This window comes from Porites lutea, chromosome 1, assembly GCF_958299795.1.
Source record: "Porites lutea chromosome 1, jaPorLute2.1, whole genome shotgun sequence".
Classification (NCBI taxonomy): Eukaryota; Metazoa; Cnidaria; class Anthozoa; order Scleractinia; family Poritidae; genus Porites; species Porites lutea.
In genome coordinates, this window is record NC_133201.1 from 40,140,874 (window position 1) to 40,163,835 (window position 22,962).

Below are 22,962 nucleotides of genomic sequence, written 5' to 3' on the forward strand. Positions count from 1 at the left end.
CCGTAAAATTCCGAAAATGAGCCCCGGGGCTTATATTTTTCAAAGGCCCTTTTTGAGGGGCTTATATTGGGAGGGGCTTATCTACGGAGGGAAATTTGCGTTTCGAAATCGATTGGGCTAGCCTTATAGTTGGACGTAAATTTACCGTTTTTGCTTTGTTTTACTTTGTAATTTGAGGGCAATTTTCCAAGTAGAAGCCCCCGGGGAGCTTATATTTGGAGGGGCGATTTAGCGGAAGGTTTTTCGCGTTACCGGTTTGGGGGGCTTATATTTGGAGGGGCTTATACATGGAGGGGCTTATTTTCGGAATTTTACGGTATTTCAGCTTAATTTTAAATACCTACATGTGATAATTACAAACCTTTTGTGGGTAGTAGTATGAACAAATAATAGCATGATTTGTACGTGATATTTGGCATAAATGACCACTTGTGATATTTTAAAATTGTCTCAAAGTTCACTCGCCTAAAGGCTCGTGAAATTACGTATAACAATTTCGAAATATCACTCGGGGTATTTATGCCAAATATTACTACAAATCATACTATTACCTATACAAATAGAACCTTGAGTTGCATTTCGGTTGTCATACCTGTTGATTTGATTATTTTACATTGGTATGCCTGTGATGCCGACCGGCTCTCGGGCGGTCGGTCGGTCGGTGTACAGTCACGTGATTACCAAATTTTCTCGGATGGGTAGTTTACCACATTTTCTTACCCATGGTGTTCCGCTGCGCGCGGTTCGAGCGCGAGAGCTCCTCTAAAATCCAAGTTCTATACTCTTGCGTAGAACATAGATATAGCGTCTAACTCAGGTAGCATCACCAGTGGTTGTACAGCAAGGTTTTGAACATTTTAAAGCTGTTGCTGTGGTTTATTTAACCACTTTTCTCCGAAAAGAATTTTTTTACTAAGAAAGTAGGCGACAAATTCTAGAAAGAATCAGAAAGAAAGCGATTAATGTACAATTCCACTGACGAACCAAATCATACGTGGAAAATGCGCATGTAGCAGTAAACAGTACATTTACAGACTGTTGGATCTTCACAGAATTTCCAAACATCTCAAGTAGATTAATGCCTGGGTCTTAATACATATTTTTCCGAATTTTTAAACGGGGGTGGTGTAACGTAAAGCATTTTCAAGACATCCCATGACTAAAAATTTAAGGCCAATCATAACCGAGAAATCTTCCAATTTCATTTTAACAATTATTTATAACTGCATCACGTGACCAGCCACGCCCTGTGTTAACGAGAAATCCTTTGAGTCGAAATTCTCACCAGACAGAGGGCAAACTGTTTTCCTTTGGTAGGTCCAAAGAGTGGCTACTAATAGTCTTTTCGTAAAAATAATCGGAATGAGGCGAGGTCAATAAACGTCTTTCTCCTGTCGATAATTTTAGTTAGAGGAGAACTGGCACTAGTCAATAAACACCAATTGCACCTGCCAATTGTAATGCTTCGAAGCATTACAATTGGAAGAAGCATTCCGAGCTGATTTCGTAGACACTTTGTGGGGACAATGTTTTGATACAGAGAAACTGGAGCTACTTGTTTGGCAAGTGGTGGGAATCGTTGGTTCAGGAGCGAGCAACTCCCATACTAGGCCTATGTCACTGCGTTTTTACGAACCGGCTTATTTTTAGACAGATTTTAGGGCACTTTTTCCCGCGAAAATGGAATCTTCGCCACGGCTATGAAAGCATTCGAAGTATAAGATATCAAAAAGGAAAACGTAACGTCATTAAAAGAAAAAATTATCATTTTTAGGTCTGTAGGTTTTGCTGACTGCTGAGACTTAAAAGATATTCTCAATTCGCGCCAAAACAATTCTAAAAATAAACTGGTCCGTGAAAACGCAGTGACGCGAGTGCATGAAAGTTGCTCGCTCCGGGTTATAGGCTCCTGTTGGTTACAATTCTCGAACAATGAAGGGCGCGGTTGATCACGTGACCAAATAATCTAGATTTCTTTTTTAAAGTTTTTTTATCTTTAATTTACTTATCACCACATATCGTTCCTCGTGGATGTCTTTAACCATAGTTTTTGGAACCTGTACATTAAACCATAAATGACTTAGACCCAGGCCTTAATCTACTTGAGATGGCGAGTTTTAATTATTCCAGTTTTAATTTCGCATACAACAACGTAACGTTTTAAATGAGATCGTCAAAAAAGAAAGAAAAAATGCTGACAATGGGTGCTCGGTTGCTCGAGGTGAGACGTCATATTTATGCAGTATTGCTGCTTTTCACTGTTGCGCCATGAAAAATACGAATCAAAACCTTTCAATATATAAAATCCAGAAAGAATCTGAGAAATGTAAGAAGGTTGATATGCAGGGACACTCGCCGAGATTCAGATAGGTAGAATTTTTCATATGCCAGTGCGAGATATTCCGAGCTGAAATGACCTATCCGAGTTTAGCTTTGTATGGAGACGCCATGTTGGTGCCCCTCTGAAGGGCACCAACATGGCGGCTAGTATCTGACAAAAACATCCGTCACTTCACTGAGTTTTGTTGCGAAAGCGTTAATTCAACTGCCGAGGAACTCATAACCATAAAAATGAAACTTTTTCTAATTCAAGAACTGTTCAGAGAGCAAAATACCTCAAAATAAGTCAATTTTTCCAACCTACAGGGCCGCTCTCTTGGCGGACATGTAAATGCCGCGTCACGCAGAAGTCTAGAATTCAAGCGTACGCTTTTAGAAAAAGAACCTTTTTGTAAGTTGTATAAATATTACTTAATGAAAGTAAATGCCCGGAAGGATTGATAGCGGCTTTAGTTATAATTGTGATGACGTCATGTCAAAACCAGCAAGTCTTTGCCCTGTTTTCTTGAAATGTAAAATTTCCCCAAAATTTGCTCTCAATCCTCTTTTTTTAGGTCAAAATGTGTCGAATTTTCTTAAGTTCTTACTGTAAAAAGTGGCAAAAAAACCGAGGTTATGCTTTTGCACAAGATTGCTGAATAGCCCGAGAAAGCGTACCAATCTGATTACTTAAGACAGTATGGCTAATGGACAATTATTGACTATCCTGATAAGTCTGTTACAATAACACTGATAAACATTTTCGGTAGCCTCATTATTATGTCATTTCTTTGGTGAAAAAAAAAAAAGAGAAACCGCTTAGTCATTTCAAAAAACTTAAGAGCCAATGTCTGTAATTTTCGAGAATCGGTTGACAGTCGTGAATTTTTGAATTTCTTCATATTTTGCTCAAATAATCTCTATAGTACACTAATTTCAAAAATCACCTTAAAACTTGTAACAGCTTTTTATTTTTTCAGGAATCAGGTAAAGTTTGAAAAACTCTAAATCGGCGCTCTTTCGAGTATGAAATTAGCGAAAATTGAGCATTTTCTTCGCGCTCGTACATAAAAACGGAATAATATCTCTGGATGGAATCAAGTCACAAAACAGACACACATTTTTACTTTATAATTCAGCAATTAACTTTAAATAAACCGTTTAAATGAGACTGTACCGGCCGCAAGAAGAAACACGGTTTCAGCACTTTTCAAAAATGGCAAATTTGACCTAACTTCACCATCGTAAAAACCCACTTGGTACATGCAATTTCAGTATGAAACATAAACTGTATTAAAGCATATCCTTTGCTGTTGTTTGTGTTAAAATATTTCTGGCGGCATTCCAAATGCGCACCGTCGAGAGATCAAAACCTGAAGGGTATTTTGACACCAAGAAAGCGCGTGCAACAAGCAAGTTTCGACGCTTGGAATATTAATCCTTTGCAAACATAAGTTACTTCGACATTTAAACCCTAGTCAGAGTTGTAACGGTTTCAGATTATATTTGGGCGTTTTTGTTCGGTTTAACATGATTCCTTTCAACTGATTTCTGCGATAAACCATAATGAAGAGACACGAATACGCAGTTCAAATCAAAGTTCGTAGAGAGGAATATTGCCAAAATACTCGCTTGTTATCGTTTTAATCGTATTGAAACCTTAAAATCAGAAAAGTTATTTACTTACCTGAACTTAAATGCTAGACGGGGTCACAGTACCGCTAACTAAATTCTGCATCAAGGCAGATTCAAAGTTAAGTTTGTGTATGTTTCCAATCTGTCAACACGAGGGAAGACAACATTCCGGAAGTGCGTGACGCGTAACGCGCCGGAAAAGAAATTGCTGGTATACGTGTTTTACGGTGCAAGTCTTTGTTGTATGTTCGTATAGCATCTCGCACATATTCAAACTTGGTTTGTGGCGCCTGTGGCTCCAGTAATGCTGAATTTATTGCGATCATAGAAAAGATGTCGTGAGTCACTTGGTATGCTCCTGACTTGTTAGTCACGTGAGTATGTTAATGATAGAAGTAAGGTTTTCTGCATTTACGTTAGGTGACCTTTGTTTGATCCACGAAATTGGCGCATGAACAAAAGAGTTTTTCCTCACCACCGCTAAATGTTTGGTTCCGGGTGGCGGTGTAACAAATCACGTGATACAGTTCTAGACCAGGCTACTGGCCGCTCATAGAGGGGTCCATAAAGGCACATTGATTGATGACTCTGTATGGCCTGAAGGAAATGATTTACGCAGACGTTTTCTGAGCGACGAAGGTGCAGCTTTTACACTCCTTTTTCGTTTCGAAAATAGACGAGCACGCAAGCGAAGCGAGCACGCGAGAGAGATCTCCTTGCGCTAATAGTCAATAAATCCCATGCAGTTTTTATTTTCATACGCGAAAATCGACGATCAAAGAGAAGAGAGATCGACGATCTCTAAAGAAAAAGTAGGGAGTCTGTGAACAGGCTACGAAAGTGCTTGCTATTATTTTAGTGAACTTTACAAGAGGTCTCAGGTGACTATGCTAACGTCATGAAAAGTCTACTTAGCTTGTTTAAGTTTAGCTAGGGCAAGAGGAGGAGATGGGTGGGTTGGTACACATACAAAAATTCAAGTCTTTATCACTCCACTTAGAGCTAGCAGACTTTGTTTGATCCACAAAATGGGCGCATGAAAATAGAAGTTTTTACTCACCACCGCTAAATGTTTGGTTTCGGGTGGCGGAGCACAAATCACGTACCGTTCCAGAACGGTATACTGTCTGCTCATTTTAAAGGGGTCCGTAAGGGCACATTAATTAATGACTCTGCGCGGCCTGAAGAAAATGATATACGCAGACGTTTTCTGAGCGACGAAGGTGCAGTCTTTACACTTCTTTTTCTTTTCGAAAATGTCCACGGACTTCTTCCCTCGCCCTTCGCTGCTAGGCAGTCGTTTTGGCCGGAGGGATACCACCACGAAGGACTTTTAGCACACAGGTCTCTGCTGGTGCAGACCTAGCGAAAAGGGCATTCTCCATCTGAAATTTTAAATCGATATGAAAGGCTATTTTCTGATTTGGTTAAACAATGATAAGTAAAATGGCTGAGACATTTTAAAGCATTTTTTCATTTAGGCGACGGATTTTGACGTTATGAAAAAGAACTTGTCAGTGAATTGGTTTATTTTCTAGCCTGCGAACAAGTGCCGGGGGGTGGTGGCGGAGAACGCCAGGTGACTATTCCTTTTTTTAGGCGGGAGCTAGCATGTACGTGCATTCTGGTCTAACGCCATAATGTGTAGACTGGCCTTTAAGAGGCGGGAGATCAGATCGTCAACAGCAGGTTGAGGTCTAGCCAGAAGATACCCTTGCTGCAGAGGAGCAAAGCAATACTACTTTCAGTAATTTAAACATGTTAAATACTTGTATTTCGCTCATTAAATGTGTCCATTGTCCATTGTCGATTTGTGGTTTTTCAGGAATGTTCTTTTGCGGAGTATTGGACAATTTTTCTTAAACCATTTTTTTACTCGTTTCCATTTCCCTGCTCTATCTTCATGCTGCATATGGCGAACGTGTGTACCTAAATCCCTCAATTCATACTGAGGTGATCGATAGAGAAGTCTATATGCCAAGCGGGGTTAAGATTAGTTAACAAAAACCAAAGGCTCAGAAGGCTAAGTGCAATGAAAAGAAAACTAGTCTGAAACGTTTTGCAGACTCGGCTTACTCTATTTGTTTTCTTTATCTGTTTGAGTTTCGGCTTGTGCATCCTAAAATCAAGTTTAGTTCGACCTGTTTTGGGGAATATAAAATATAAAAATAATTTAAAAAAAAACAGTGTTAATTGTCATTTTATTTTTTTGTTGTACACTCGTGCGATGATTTATCCTTGTCTGTACAGTTGCGTGACAAGACTCAAATCACACACGGGCTTTTATCACGCAACACAGGGTTTAGTCCGTGGCTAAACGACGGAAGATTTAGGTAAATTGCGGCCACTTGCAGTTGAAACGACTGGTAAGTAAATTCTTATAGATCTCGTATGTCATTTAGAGCTAGCAAGCCGTTTCTAGCGGCTTTATTTTAGGTGCAGAAACTCGAGGTCAATATTTACACTCAACACGAAATTAGCAGCCAGAGCAGCGCTGTCTTTTTCAGCTACTTGCGTGCAATCAAATGCAGGGTTAATCTACTTAGTTCTTTTTTATTACCATCGAATTGAAAAGTGTTTTTCAAAAGATTTTAAGAGCTTCCCGTAATGTGCCCCTTGTAAAAGAAGTTAAGTTTGCAAAAACGTTTGTGTGCTTACACTTGCGGCTAGTTTATTGCAGCGTTCCAACGTGCGAAACTACCCTGCACGTTTCGGTGTCTCAGCGACGCACTTTTGTAATGCCGCCAAAAATTTTTTAACACAAGAAACGGCAAGGAATGTACTTTAAAATAGTGTTTGTTTCATGTTGAAATTCTATGTACCAATTGGGTTTTTTTGATGGTGAAGTTAGGTCAAATTTGCCATTTTCGTAAAGAGCCGAAATCGTGTTTCTTCTTGCGGCCGACACAGTCACATTTAAACAGCTTATCTGAAGATAATTGCTGAATTATAAAGTACAAGTCTGTGTTTGCTTTGTGACTTGATTTCATTGAGAGATATCATCCCGTTTTTATGTACGAGCGCCAAGAAAATACTTAATTTTCGCTAATTTCATATTCGAAAGAGCGCCGATTTAGCGTTTTTCAAACTTTGCCCGATTCAGAAAAAAATAAAAAGCCGTTACAAGTTTTAATGTGATTTTTGAAATAAGTGTACTATAGAGATTATTTGGGCAAAATATGAAGAAATTCAAAAATTCACGACTGTCAACCGTTTCTCGAAAATTACAGACATTGGCTCTTAATAACGAACATCCACTGGAATCTCGGTGGATCAGAAGTGTTCTGCAAAGTATAGATGGTTTTCACATTGACGTCATCAAATCGTAAAGTCAAAATAGTAAGGTTTTACGAAATATTATTTACACTAGGTTGAAAAAAAAAAAGCAAAAAGTAAATCTTTGTATAAGTTTCCATTCCTGTAGCATGTTTCATTTCGAAAATACAGCAATTTGAGCTTCCGAGTGCGTGCCACCAAAATAGGAATGCTGTTTCGCTGAAAAAAGTCTCTCCTCTTGATTTTCACCAGAATAACCATTTCAAGTATTAGAAGATATGTTTATGCACGCGTATGCTAGTTTTCGAGTGGAAAGAAAGAGCTTTTATCGAAAAAGTGAACTCCAGGTGTTTTTGTTGATTTCCGGCGGCCATATTGGAGCTGGACCAAAACGGTACACCAATATGGCGTCTCCATAAGGTGCGTGTAACGTTTTGGCAAAAAATTCGGAAACTGTGAGCCACAAAGACCTGACACAAATTGCTTATACATTAGTCTTTTATAACATATCGTTTTCTTGGCCTCTTCCACAGGACCGTTTCCAATTTATTTTTTTGTTGCGTGACAGTGAAAACGATCTATAGGTTCTTTGGCGCCAAAATATGGGAAGAGAAGTGTCATACATACAGACAATCGCGTCTGCTTAACATAGAATACGTTTATGGACGCGTCAGACACAGTCCAGACAGACTCGACCTAACAAATTACTACAAACTTTACTAAAAGGTCGGTTTACTTCAAAATCTTTACTCACCATATTTACTCTTAGAATGTTGGAATATATAATTCGTTGCCTTCGTCAATAATAAAATGGCAGAAACTACCTAACAAGTACCATGACTTGTACCTTTTCATGCTAAGAGATTTCTCTTTTAATTTTTTGCAAAATTATAATGAGGGATTCCTTAATGTTAAAGAGAATTGTATCGCAGAGCTTTTAAGCTCCCCATTCTCCTCTGAATGACATCGAAAAGCAAGGGAGATGAGGTGAAATATTATACTTGTACTTACATTATGAAATATTTTTGCCCTAGTTTCTAACTAGAATAACACTAAATAGACAGCGACTAATAAAAAGAACGTGTAAGTCAATCTTTTTTGGGTTTATCTGATTTGAATGACCGGCGGCATTATTTTCTCTATTACGCTCCTGGCGAACACAGTTTCCATCGACCTCCTCAGGTATTGGGCTGTTCGCCGCACTAATCCGTGTATGCAAATGTTTTTTTTTTCTTTTTTAAATCGGGAACTTTTTTTTTCGTATTAAACATGAGTCCATTCCCGCGAACGTTTCGACACAAAAAACGGTTTCTGAACACTTTACTTGAGAAAAATCAAACTTCCCTGAATATTTGAAACTTCTGCCCTTTAATTTCAAATTTCTTGTCTATGAAAATATATGTAGTTAACAAATCAGTCATTCGCAATCCAGTATTCTGATTGGCTGATTTGGTTCCTAAATTCAGTTCTCATATAACGAGAAACGATTAATATCGGCGCATGCTAATAAAGTGACAGTATTTCAATAAATTTGCTATAGAATACAATATGCTACGAAGAAGCTTCCCTTTCGTCTACTCTGTCAATAGAAATCACGAGTTGGCCGTATGCGTAACTATTTTGTTCACCGGGAATTGTTTCCCCCCGCGCCCACTAAATTTAACTTGAGTACATATCGAAAATCTCCAGGCAAAAAAGTTCCCTGAACACTTTTTACAATTTACTTTTTCAGTTATTCCTAACGTACTAGAAATTGAGTAACTAGTAACTAGTAGTTCGCATCTTGTATGTCTTTTCATTTTTCAGATTAACAAAAGCGTAAAAAACTTGTTATTAATTTCACAATGAAAATAGATCTTCATGTGATTTGGACATCATTAGCTCTTTAGCAGTAGTTTCTGTGGCAACAAGATAATTGACATCATCGAAAAAATCTCTTCTTCTCACTGGCGTTTCGAACAACGTTGGATTGGAGCGTGATTCCGCCAACCTGTGTATTAAGCACGATGAGCCAGTATTAGTAATCTGAGAATCAGATTCAGTGTAAACTTTGCTTTAAACTTTCACCTATAAATCAAATCATGACGAGATAATTTGTCCCTTTTCACATAAATTTCACCTGGTGGAAGAAATCTTATATGGTGCGACCAATCAAAAGAGTTTTTCTTCAGCAGTAATTTCAAATGGTACTATTCATTTAGTATGTAATTCTAACTTTCGAGTGTGTGGAGGAAATGTTATGGTGTGACCATTCAAATTAAACATCGAAGTGGAACTTTTGAATAGCAGTTTTTAAATCTTTGGATTTTTCAAAAAAAGCAAATTAAAAGAAAAAGAAAAGAAATAAAAAAACCTGGATTTCTTTGGAGTTTTTTCACCTTGGCTATCTATTTCTATGAGTGAAAGGGTTAACGCCAACACTACGGCAAAACCACTGACCAGAATTTCCAAAAAAGGTGTTGGTGATACCGAGGGCCAATACGAGACTGGAGACTATTAAGCACCCATGGTGTATGCATAAGGACGTAGCTTTTGTGAAAGAAAACTGATTTTTTTTTTTCATTTTATGAATGCACGATAAGCATATACTGAAATTAAGCGAAAAGAGGATAAAACGTACTTGGTAAATTCTGCATCAAAGTCATCATCATCCACAGCAAGATCCTAGACAGCAACGAGAAGGAAAAAAAGGTCACCATATAACTTTTTTTTAGAGATGATGTGAACTGTAGATATAGTGAAGATATCATCGTCGCAGTTGTAATAGCAATTTAAGCCACTGCCAATTAACCCAAACAGGATTCGAACCCAGGACATCTGCGCGCTTTATCACAACTTAAGGTCTACAATGGCCTGTAAGACTCATTTTAAAAGACAGACCGCAATGGCGAGCCCTATTGATTACAATCACCATATGACGTTTTTTATCACCTTCCATATGAGCTCATCACTGGCGCTGGAACGTCCGTCTGTTGCATAAGACTTAACGATTTCTGGCTATTTTTAACCTTATCTTCCACACAGCCAATCAGAGCAGAGTAGAATTTCCAACAATAGCGGATACGAAAGCCGCATTGTCAAACGCAGACAGTCTAACTGCTTGACAAAGACCTCGAAAGTAAGGAGTACGAGGAATCTACCTAGAAAATCAATACAAGTGATTATTGTGAAACAATGTATTACCAATGCTTTCATTTTCCTTTCGGTGGTCTTCATGTCATCGGAAGATGCATCTTCGGTAATCTGAATAACAGGCGTGCCCGAAGATGCTTTCGCCTTTGTAGGGGTCGCGTAAATGTCCGCATTTCCATTACTTGCCAAGGTTTTCGGTTCTACAGAGTTTTCTTTGTCGTCATTCTTCGCAACTTGAGAGTTTTCTGAGTTCTTGGCGCATTTTGCTTTCTCGTAATTTTCGTAGGCAAGCTTAAAGGCATCAGCGATGGTCAATGCAAGAGCTTGAGCCTAAAAAAGGGACGTAAAGTTAAAAAAATAACTTCTCTCTTGAAATTATCTATTCCCAAAAACGTGCAGAATAGAAAACGCAATACACTTCCCTGAATTAGTTATTTTTTGGTTACTGGAGAACATTTTCTTTGCATCTGATTTGAAATAATGCGTAGGAGTATTGGCCGAAAATTCTACTCACGATTCACAAACAGTCATGAAAAATGTATTTTCTCTTACTAAAACACAATTAGACTTCCTTGGATCGTGCCATTGACAATTGTCATGTTTGAAGGACACACACGCACAAATAGATTTCCGCAAGAGAGAATGAGGTAAGAAAACGAACCCCCCATAAATGGCCCTCTTCCTATGAAAACTATTTGAAAGCTATTCTTGGCTTTGTGTCATGCTGTGAGGTTATTTTGAGGACGGCACCCTATTTGTCGGTTTGGGGGGTAATTCATTTCACCGCCGACCACACGGCAAGCAATAAACACGACATGCGAAGTTGGCACTCTCCTCCGCAGAGGCTCCCACCGGGTATTCCAATACAAATAGCAATAAGCGATAAATAGCAAGCGCGCGGGGACGATGGGAAGAGGCCTCGCTTCCTCTCTTTGCCCTTCCCATCGTCCCCCGCGCGCTTTCTTTTTTCCCCCTCTCCCCAGCCTCCCTAAAACACAAAGAGGCCTCTACGGAGGAGAGAGAGAGAAGTTGGTCTTTTCTTTCGTCGGCGATTCAACAGATATCTGGCAAGAGTAGCCTCTTTCTCTCTTGATTACCGCCAGTCATTCATAACGCTCCTGATCGTGGCGGTGAGCGATAAGACTGAGCTCATTTTCTACTTACCATTGACTCTTTGCTGCACAGAAAAGCGTAGCAGTTTAAATCATGTTTTCCTTGCACGCGAGAAATGAAGGCAAACACTTTGGTGAAGTTTGGATCCGCCACACAGTAGGAAACCCTGCATGCAGAGAGGAAAAACAACTTAGATGTCGACTGGATAGAGTTATTGTCAGGGCTTACCCCACTGAATTTAGTAAAGGTTTGTGCCGTGACGGTTAACACACCCTGAAACTACTTTTAGGGGAAAATAATAATAATTGCATGTAGCCCCACGTAAGGTAATCCAAGGAATTCTTGGATTCTGGATTCTACGCAGTGGATTCCAGATTCCTTAACACTGGAACTTGGATTCCGGATTCCAATCGTTAGTGGGATTCCGGATTCCTTGAGCTGTATTCCGGATTCCAAAGCCGAGGAGTCCAGATTTAACGGGCTGATCAAACAAAAAATAATAAATAATAAAAAAAAAAATCAAAAAATCTCAAAATGCCTATGAAAAACTGCAAAAATGTTATAGTAAATAATGTTTCAGGTTAAAGTGGTTTAGGATTGCGTAGATTGAAATTAGATTATTACGGGAGACTTAAGATATTTAGTGCAGAATTTGTTCAAGACGCAGAGACGTGACGCACATGTAGATTTGATGCCAATTTGGGGTCGACGAGTTATGGAGGTGTTGAAAACTTACCGATAAATAGGAATGTCCATGATTTTTTCCTGAGAAAATAAGAAAAAAGGAGTATACAGAAAATGAGAAATAAACGACAAACAAATATGTAAAGACCAAGACACAAAAAACTCGTTCAGCTATTTTAATAATCCTTCCAGTCTCGCGGCGTACAACTCGTCGCTTATCGTGCATTAACATCACGCGACTTGGAAAAAAAGTAAACAACTGTGGGGGGTGGGCTAAGTAGTTTCCTAAAAATAGGTTGACTTCACGTGAATTCTTACAGTTTTGATGGGCTGTGAGTGGTTGCATTTCATTGGGTGTCATGACCCGACACGTTACAGGCTTAACCTCAAATTTGGTACCAATCGTTGCCATGGCATCATCCATGATTGACTGCAAACAACTATGGAATTTAGGTTTACTAATTTCCATATGAATTTGCACCCAATTTAAAAACAATTTGCAAATACCAATCCTTTTACTTTCAAATTAACTCGTAACAAACAGTCTTAATTTTAGAACACAGATGTCATGGAATATTGGTTGTGTCAGAAATCTCTGTTGACCGAAAAGCAATACAAAAAGTAGTTTTGCCTTATTGCGTGAAAGTCTACAATGAGTAGATTATGAGATATTGTCGTTTGTTTGCATTGCCGCTGATAATCAACACAACAAGTGTTCCCATATTTCACCTTAGTAAGCATGCGCAAGACTTGGATCACGCGATATGACGAACACGACAAAAAAAAAAACAACAACGACAACAACAACTGTAGGTCCTGCAGTACGAGCACATTTTCTGCGCGGCGCTAGCTCAACTTACGTACATGTACATAGTGAAGTAGCCAACTTGATTTTGGTTGTCATGGAAGACTGACAAAAGAAGAAATTAAAAGTTTAAAAGTGCCATGAAAAATTGCTAAGGATTCCTGTTTTCTCCACGCAAAGCCTCCAATTAACAAATTCTCCAATCAACATTATTTTACTTCTACTTTCACTTACTCACCCTATTTAAAAAAGACCTGAAGATAACAAATTTAAGGAAATTGGTGCTATAAATCACGATAAACTGCAAATTTGTAGACACTTCGAACGCACTATTTAAAATACCTTTGTAAGCATGTCTTGTATCATTAACTTCCGGGTTGACACTGTAATTAGAACTTTCTTAAGACTTTCACTTGCAGGAGTGTTCTTTACCTAATAGAGACAGAATAAATAAATAGATTGATAAAAAGGAAAATCTTTCACTTTTCAGCAGCCTTAATATAATTTCCAATATCACAAATCGCGACGAAAATAAAAGGGCTGCTTGAACAAATATTTTCCACTTTAGCACTTTGGATGCACATCTGACAAAATATCAGCAATCAAACACTGCAGATTTTTTTTGAAAACGGTATTACACTCAATTGGCCAATACGTATATAGGTCTCAAAACTATAGAGGTATATAAGTTTTGTGGTATGACCTTTCAACTCAGCTTAAATGACTTTCCTCCCGTTTTCCCGGGGACGTCAAAAAATTGAAACCCAATATTCTATGCTTATCCATAATTAACCTACATATGGAGGTCTCTGAAGAGTATTTGAGGGTCTACACTCATAGAAATGTTGCTAGGAGACTACTACTACTAATCTTCAAACAAAAACAACCGAATAAGCAAGCAAACCTTCTTTGTATTAGCTACAATCTTCTCTACAGCTTCATCAGCGCAGCCGGGACCGTGCGCTTTTGTCACAGGGCAAGAGCCAAGCAGCTAAATAAGAAACGAAAGAACGTGATTTAAAAAGGTAATTAAAACCTTTAAAAGGCGGCCGGCTGTACATGAATGTACACAAAAGGAGAACAACTTTTCAATAACAAACCTTAACATAAAAATGTATTCCTTCATTAAGTGAATCCTCAGCATGAAGCCAGTCTTCTTGATTTTTACCTGCCGGGACAAAAACAATTCTGTATGTCAGGGACCACAACAAAACAAACAAACCCAATGAAAGTTTACTGGAACAATTCACATCTCAAAGTAAAATGGCGGAATCCTAGAAAGAGGGCAGCGAAAAGCAATGAAAAGACCGGGAGTTTACTATTCATCAGACGTCACAAGGTACAAAGCCCTCTATAAACCCTTTCAATGAATTTGGAGAGATATTTAAAATAATTCTTTAAAGCCGTCTTCGAATCCGCGCAAGGACTTGTTTTCGATGGTTCGTCGCGAACTTTGAGATCGAACAGGAATGACTGACTATATATCAATCACAAAACTCTTGAGAATGATCGGCCACAAAGCGACCAAAAGGTACATCAGCTCGACTAAAAAAACTGTCCGGAAATTACCCGGTATAGCTGGTATTAAGAACGTCAACGACTGTTGGAGGTTTTGTTGTTGATAATAATGTTGTTTTTTTACTCTTTTAGGTTGAGAGGAATCGATCTCCGTCCATGCTAAAAGGCTCAATAAATTGTAGAAAAAGAGTGAAAACTTAAAAACTTCCCTCTCGTTTTTACCCGGATTTTTGCTACATTGCAGGTTAAGGCGCGAGTGCCGTTGACGGATCTCTGGAAAAAACAACTTACCTTTCCTGCAATTCTGCCTCACTTTGCGGTAGAAATTTGGCGAACTGTTGTAGAGCGTTTTGCGTATTATTTGAGGACTGTGCTTAACCTTGATTGCCACAGTCTTTAACAAAGCCATAAGGATATGAATTAAGTTTTTGATGTTTTTCTGATCTCAACCCTTACAAAGTTTTGAATGAATTAGGTCTTGGAGATTTTACTTTCTGTATTTATGCGACTAGAATAGCAGAAGGGTGCGTTAGTTCTTGTATCACGTAAACCGCTGGCTTATAAAGACTTGAATTAAACAATACTAGTTATCTAACCTATAAGACACTTCTAATAACAAACGTCAACGAATACTGATATGCACTTTCTGTTCCGCGACAATACGTTTTTTCTCGCAATCAATACACTGAATAATAGCCGCCATTAATAGTAACGTGAGCTAACTCCTCTCTCGCCCAACGTTTTGCCTTTTTTCGCGAAAGCATCAAAAGAAAAGCAGTTTGCACATCATAATTAAACTAATTCCACGCAAGGATAACTTAACCCAAAATCTGTACTACAGATTCGTAAAGGATCCATTTAATTTCGAGATTGCGAACTATCATGACATTCCAACACTGCAAACATATACTATCCCAAAATAGCTAGTCAGCTGGATATTTATAATACGAAAGCATTTATCAAGAAAGTGTCATACAGTGTAAACTATGTTATATTGTATTTAGATCCCTATCGTAAGTGTTTTCAACGAATTTGGAGATAAAAAAACTTCGTTGCTTGTAGCAACTTACAAACTATAAGCAGTCTTTAAATAAACATAACACAACAACTGTATCTAAGTAACGATGTAATTAACTTTAAAAGTACTGTATTACGCGAGAAGATTCGTAACGGCGATTTTCACCACAACAAGTTGGTGGGTTTAGCACGTGCAAGAATCTCCTGATTTCCGACATACTTCACACGGCTTTTAAATTATTTTAAAAAAATTGAGACGAAAAGAATTGAACGACACTCTGTCAGGCCGCAAACAAAAACTAACTTATTGATAATTTTTATTCATTCAAAATATTTCTGCGTTTCTGATTGGCTAAAAGCACACGCATAATTCACCATAAACCATCTACTGATGACCAATTTGGAAGAATTTGGCGATTAATCAACCGATGACGTCAAAAGTGCAGCACAGCTGCAGGTTAATGCACCGTTAACCGACAAGACCTGGGGACGGGGTTGAGTTGTTTTGGTTGTGAAAACAAAAAAGGCGGCTGACATTTACTCGTTTCAAAAGTAAGAACTAGGCGAAATAATAGCTAAAAACATGGCAAGAACAGCAAACAGACAACTCGAAGGGCGAAATCTGCTATTTGGAGAATATTTGCGGAGCTGAACAACCTTAAACGTGCACTATAGAAGATGAACTTACCATCGATGGAATTAAGCAAGTTTTGGATATGTTTTTAAACTAGGAATTATTTTGAATGAATAATAAAACAATCATGGGATTCGACTTTCGTATCATATGAAGAATTATGGAGATCTCGGAGGGTGTTATCCGCCTCAGCCTACGACCTGGACGGATAACACCCTCCTCGATCTCCACAATTCTTCATAAGATACTCCGGCTCATTCATAATGGGAGTCTGCGTTGGGCAGGTTATAGTAACCTCCCCCTCCCACCCACCGGAAATTTTTTTTTTTAACCTTTTTGTTAACCGTGCAAGAAGACGCAAATTTATCCTTAGAGTCCTTTGACAGCTCAAACAGCCTCACGCTTCAACAATTTTCCCCTCAAGAAGGTTACTTCAGAAATTAACTCTGCTAACGTTTTTCTCACGCTTCATATCACCCTCCTTTTACTCATCGTCCTACTCCTTCCACTCCTCCTCTTGTTCTCCTTCCTCCTACCCCTCACATCATCATTATCCAGTGCCCGCGGAGGGGGAGGGGCTGGGGGGGGCACAGCCCCCCCCCCCACTTTTAATAATAATAATAATAATAATAATAATAATAATAATAATAATAATAATAATAATAACATAAAATTAAGAAATTTACATTTTCAAATAAAAGGAATCTTTGATGGAACATGAATATTCTACTGGCAGACCTCGCCGAAGCATCCAAATTTATGACTGGTCCGTTTCGATTCTATATCATAAGGTGAGCCCAAGAGAGAATGAAGTACCTCATGCTCTCTTGGCAAGCCTATCTTTTAAAACACTGCACTTAGTCGTAGACTTCTGCGTTTTCACCAGCCAGGTGATGTAGTATATGCACAAACAATGGAGTCTTTTTTATCAAGGTTCTTAAATCTCCACGGAGCTACGATTTCTTAAAACAAATTGAACTAGATGACATGGTAGATAACATGAAGAAGTTTTGGGAATTACCTCAGCGAAGCATGATATTGATAAATTAAATTTTTTCCCGATCTGCAAGCTTCTGATGGTAATCCTGCAACCATCGCAGCACTAAATTTAAAAGGTCCTTTTCGGCAGCTCGTAGGTTAAAAACAAGGCTCCGTTCAACAATGACTAGGACTGGACAAACTTTTGAAGTAAATGAAGTCACTAACTCCTTCCTTCGTTTGTTAAACTATTTTGAAAAAAGGATTGATGAGTTGTAACTGAGTGTAGTAAAACATGCTGAGTCGACACCAGGTCGACGATTTTTAAAGTCCACAACCCCACAACCCCCCTCCCCCTAAATACACTTCAAAAGAGGTGGATCGGCCCCCGCAATTTGGAAACTGCTCCGCGGGCCCTGTTACCAATATTGAACTACACCGATAGGCCATTTTTAGTATGGCTACAGTTTAATGCTCTCTAACCTTGTCCAAATTTCAGTTATCACCTGCGTGAGGTTTAAATAGCACAAGCGAAAGAAAAAAAAAATTATGGCTGAATCCCTCTGTACCATCAGGTCTGTTCTAAGCAACCTAGATAACGAGGAAAAAAGGATAAGCACAATCGGTCACTACGCGGCCTATTTCGCGGGAGGTTCGTAGTTCGATTCCCAGGTGTGACCTTAAATCCTTGTTCCGAACTCTTTCCTTTCCGAAGGCATCGGCGAAAAATAAGCACCTCATTAAAGTCTTAAAGGTCTTAAAGTCATTTGAATGAATACAGCAACTGAATAGAACGTTTTTATAAGACGTCACGGTCACCATATCGGTGTTCAAAACAATCAAAACCACGGCGGTCGTATTGGTAGTGCCAAACTAATACCGTGGAACTGACTTTGTGGGAGTTGAACAATCTTTTGTAAAAACTTTCTTTTGTTAAAAAAAAAAAAAAAAAAAAAAAACTGCGTAACTGCTGCCTGCCCATGAAAGTAAAAATGCTTTATCAGTAGAAAAGAAGGCGCGGGTCAACAAAATCAAAAAACGGATTGTTAACGGCAAATTTGTTTTGTCACGAAGATGTCAGATTTTGCAAATTGAAAGTATTTTGATAGAGACGTGACTCGGTCAATTTGAGGCACTTAAACCACTTGCGCCTGTCCTTCGGCAAAATGAGGAGGGTCACTAATGAGATCATCTACTCCTCTTAAGTCGTCTTTGGTTTGTAAAGGTGCCGTTAACCAATGCAAGCACAACCTACAGAGCACTTACACATGACGTCATGGCGGCCTCGAGTGAAAACCCTCTACATTCGTCACCCATAAAATACGTTGCTATAAGTCTTAGTAAACGAAAAGTTGGTTGTTAATTTTCCACAGCAAATGTGTGGAGTAGTGTGCTCACGATTCTTGAAACTATTTTTCGCCGAATGTCCCAAAGCGCGACAGATAGCCTGCAGTGCAGCAGTGCAGGCGTATTTTGGGTGGGCGAAACCCTTTTCGTGTTTGTATTGTTGTAGCCGCCATCTTTGATGGCACTTACGCGCGCAAAAACATTTGCGCACCCGAAGAAAACGCCTGCACTGCAGGCTACGCGACATGTGTGCAAACTTGTCATGTAGATTTTGAGTAGATCACAGGCCCAAGCTCAGTATGAGAGTTTAATCATTAATACGTGTGGTCTCACATTACGTAATCCTTAAAATATGGCCGTGAACATGAAGGATTTGTATTGGAATTCAGGTAAAAGATTCAAGAAGATAAATAGTCGCTAGAATCTTCAATAAAATACACTGTACCTTACTTACTTTGCTTGTTTTTGCTTGCTGTGTGGTTACTCTCCCGATCCCCCCGGGCCATCGCGTTTTATTCGATTTTCTCTACCCTAATGAAATCGCTTAAATCGCAATGGATCGGGAAAATAACCACACAGCAAGCAAAAACAAGCAAAGTAAGTAAGGTACAGTGTATTTTATTGAAGATTCTAGCGAGTATTTATCTTCTTGAGTCTTTTACCTACCTTGTACGGTAGGTACAGTTAGAAGATTATGTTCACGGTCATTTTAAGGATTACGTAATATGAGACCGCCTGTGAGTAGACGTGTGCTTTGTTTGTTTTTTTTTTTTCTTCTAGCCGATTAGTATTGAACCAGAACGCAAGTAGGAGCGTAGACAAAAGAAGACGTATCTCGAGACAACTGAAGCATAGGTAATTAAAGTGGAATGGTCGGGAAACCCTTTCTTATATGTTTTTGTTAGCTTTTTTGGACCTGCCCGTGCACAACGTTTAATAGCATTCCTATTATTTTGAAGTTATTGACCAATAGAAACATTACATCAATTTATTCAGTCATAATTTGTGAACAGAAAACAAAGGATTGTGCACGGTCAAGGAGCTTCCAACATAAACTACAGCACCATTGTTTCAACATTGATGTTTGCGGGTTTTCTAACCAGTCTCCTCTATTATGACTGAAGTGAGAAAAAGCGCCAGCTCAGTAGCTCACTAGACGTACAAAAAAGTGTGATCGTGTAAAGTTGCTGCTTTAACCACGAAACTTAAGTTATTTATTCATTATCATTTTGACGGTCTCGTTCAACCTCGTTCCCAGGGTTCTCTCCTACCCGCCCGACGCCGCTCCGTAGGGCGGGTAGGAGAGAACGCTGGGGACGAGGTTGGGTCTCGTTGCCCTGGCGTCGTTGGATCTTAAAGTCTCTTATGGCTCAGACCGCGTCGATTTTGTAAACTAGTGGCTAAACTCTGGTTTAATCTGAGTTGGTCCCTTAGTATCCCAGAACCCATCAGTTAGTTACTTCATTTGGCACTGTAGGTCTAAACCGGATCCCTCCCTTTGCCAATTGAGGCACCTATGCTACTAATTTCATGACTACTAATTTTTTGACAAGTCCCTCGTTACAGTCGTTATAGATGCTCTTGCTACGGAGAAACCGACCGTATCTGAGCTCTAGCCCCGGCTTGGGCCTTGTTAGCACCTCGCGTACCTCTTTAACGTTATTTCCCTCTAGCGGTAGAATCGTAACCAGAGGCACAGAGAACTATCACTCTATTAAAAGAGCTCAGATTCCGCTTACGACACCCTCGCTAATCATAAAGAGATTGCGAGTACAGAAGTTAACAAAAGATATTTTCGCATTTAATCATTCGATTAGGACTGGAATCGGTCTTGCCAACACAAATGTACGGATTTGTTAGCTTCAAAGGTACTACACTTTCCCACCCCCTACTTCTCCCGTCCCTCTTTCATAAGATCATCACAGAAAGTCAAATAGTGACTGGTCCCACTAGCTTCAAATGGCGTTTTCCGCCAACACTTAACTCTTCCAGGGGCGAAAAAGTTGAAGAGAAATCTTAGCGAAAGAAGAGTTACTTAATCCTGTCATAATGATATAATAAATGACGGCTTTTGGAAGAGAAATTAATATTAGAAATAGGTAGGGTCAATTTCGTGGGCTTATGGAATATGCCACTCATGCGCTCGCTTCTGGGTTCGTTTCCCAGCAACATGGTGTTATTCTTCTCCTTTCCTTTCCTCCCCACTTTTTTTCTTGGCTTTCCTATTTTCCTTTCCTTTTTTCCGCCTTGCCTTTTCACATTCCTTCCCCCCCCCCCCCCGCCTTGCTTGCTGTCCCACTTTATTTCATATTGTCGACCTTTTCCCCACTGGGATCTGTGCGAAACTGTGTGCCACTCTTTGGCACTTATACGTTTTTCTTTTTTAATATCATTATCATATAAAATAATAATAATAATAATAATAATAATAATAATAATAATTAATACTACTAACAATTTATAGAAAAATAATATTATTATGATTTTTGTTATTGTCATTATTAATGCTTTTTAAAATGTTTTTTATTGTGATATTGTTATGTGCTTTGTGCATTAAGTATATCTTTATCAAGTGACGCGTAATATTATCAATATGGGGACAAGAGTTGTGCCACCTGTAGAATACGTAATACATGTGGAAGAGTCCCAGCACAATCTGTCATGACGTCTGATGTTTCATGGTTCAAGTTACATGAACCTTTCGAACTTGTGCAGGAGGAAGCGTAAACTAAAAGGAGAGAAATCTTGAATTTATTCACTCCATTTTCATTTCGTAACATGGAGCTGTTGCCAATTATTCATCGCCTATGATTATGTCTTGAGTAAAAATATTATGTAACCCCATACATGTACCATTGAATAGTACTGATCGGAAGTCTCATGATCATTAGCGGCAAACTACTCGACGATATGTATTTGAATGTATATTCAAATGATCGATCTTTTAAACACAATCAAGTGCAAGTTTTTCATATTATATATATAGAAGAGTTCATATTATATATAAAGAAGAGTTAATGAAAAGTGCGACAGTTAGCACAACGCGAATTATATTATGCAAATTTTTCTTGTTTGCATTGAAATAGTCTTCAGAATAATCTGACAGTAAAACAACGAAAATATTTCCTTAAAGCTTAAGCGCTTAGCGACTCCACAGTGTAAGTTTAACACACCGAAAATAAAAGTTCCAATGCTCGGTTATATTTTAGATTGAGCTTTATAGATATAGTTCGCAAGGAGACCCAAGATAAATTCATCTATGACTTTGTTCGAAGAGTCAAAGCGTTGCAAATTGCAGCGAAATTTAAGATCCAAGCTTTCGTAACTACTACTCGGAAATCAATACATGTTAAGGTTCCAGTGTGCCCAAATCCATAACTTATTCATTCCTGTACCTATCACGAATCTTACTGGTTTATTAATTCAAGCCGGCAGATTTACCCTTTCGTGAGCAGACGCTTTTTTTATTAAAATGAATGGAAACAATGTTCACTTCCTCCGCGACAGAAAAATGGCGAGCGAGCGATAAACAACTGACAATCTTACCTTTGGGTCTTTCTCCTTCAGTTACCTTGCTGTAGGATTTCTGCTGACTTGAAAACGTTTTCCTTATTACCTGTGGGCTATGTTTAACCTTGGAAGCGACACTTTTCAACGAATCCATTTTAGTTTGTCATGCAGCACTTAGGCTTTTGTTTACAATGCATTCACTTAGGCCAGCAGTCATGCAAGTACGTCAATATAAGCCACGATAGCGAAGCGAAATATATTAAAAGCCAGTATTGCGGGGTGGGCGTGGGGGGCCTTCATGACAAAACAAACAACTTTCTCGACGATACCAAAGGCAGCCCTTAATTCTATGTGGGCGACTGCACAAGGCACTACAAAGTTCTCCGAGAATTTTATCCTGTGAACAGGCTGTCTTCTGGGCCATATAACGAGGAGAAAGCTAAAAAGCTAAGCAGACGGGGACCCGAGCCTATTTACTAAGCTGTGAGAGCGTGACCTAGCGAAACGAAGGGGATTTTTAATAGGAATTCCGCTAAGTACGTGCTAAGTCCCAAGAGTGACCAACATCAATTATCAATACGTCATCAATAGAAAAGATTATGAAAATTAATAAATAACCAAAGCAGGAATGTTTTGATCTGTTACAACATTCTCTCAATTAAATCTTTAAAGAAATGTATGAGGATGAGTCTTAAGAATCTGTTTTGTGGATTTCATGGCTTATAATATATTAAAGAAAGTCACGCGAGTCTCGTGCTCACCCTGTTTTCGCGTGACTTTCTATTATATTCTATCTTTGGTTTTCAAGTAATCACAAAAGTAAAGATGAACTAATGAACTGGTAGACACTCAAAAATTTCTCCTTCGTGCAGAATATATTTTTGCTTAAGCAGCGAGGCTCATAATCTTCGCTGCGTTTTTCGGCCCGGGGGTAGTCCCTTATATAGGCTATATAGGTATGTGGGGCGCCAAGGAGGATAGTTTTTTAGCCCTT

General features: G+C 38.9%; 1 protein-coding gene across 2 annotated transcripts; it reads right to left on the minus strand.

The window, feature by feature from the left end:
* Positions 1 to 7,938: 7,938 nt before the first annotated feature.
* Positions 7,939 to 22,198, minus strand: LOC140950437 (low density lipoprotein receptor adapter protein 1-like). 2 transcript variants are annotated; one of them, XM_073399668.1, is made up of 9 exons: positions 22,005 to 22,198; positions 14,065 to 14,132; positions 13,869 to 13,955; positions 13,307 to 13,396; positions 12,212 to 12,240; positions 11,527 to 11,641; positions 10,414 to 10,692; positions 9,851 to 9,894; positions 7,939 to 9,220 (listed from the first exon to the last, which is right to left on the minus strand). In XM_073399668.1, exons 1-9 carry the CDS (start codon positions 22,120 to 22,122, stop codon positions 9,070 to 9,072), a joined length of 981 nt encoding a protein of 326 aa, XP_073255769.1. In that variant the 5' UTR covers positions 22,123 to 22,198; the 3' UTR covers positions 7,939 to 9,069. The 2 variants fall into 2 exon arrangements, with proteins under 2 accessions (XP_073255769.1, XP_073255775.1); XM_073399674.1 differs by lacking the exon at positions 22,005 to 22,198 and adding an exon at positions 14,774 to 14,993.
* Positions 22,199 to 22,962: the final 764 nt, after the last annotated feature.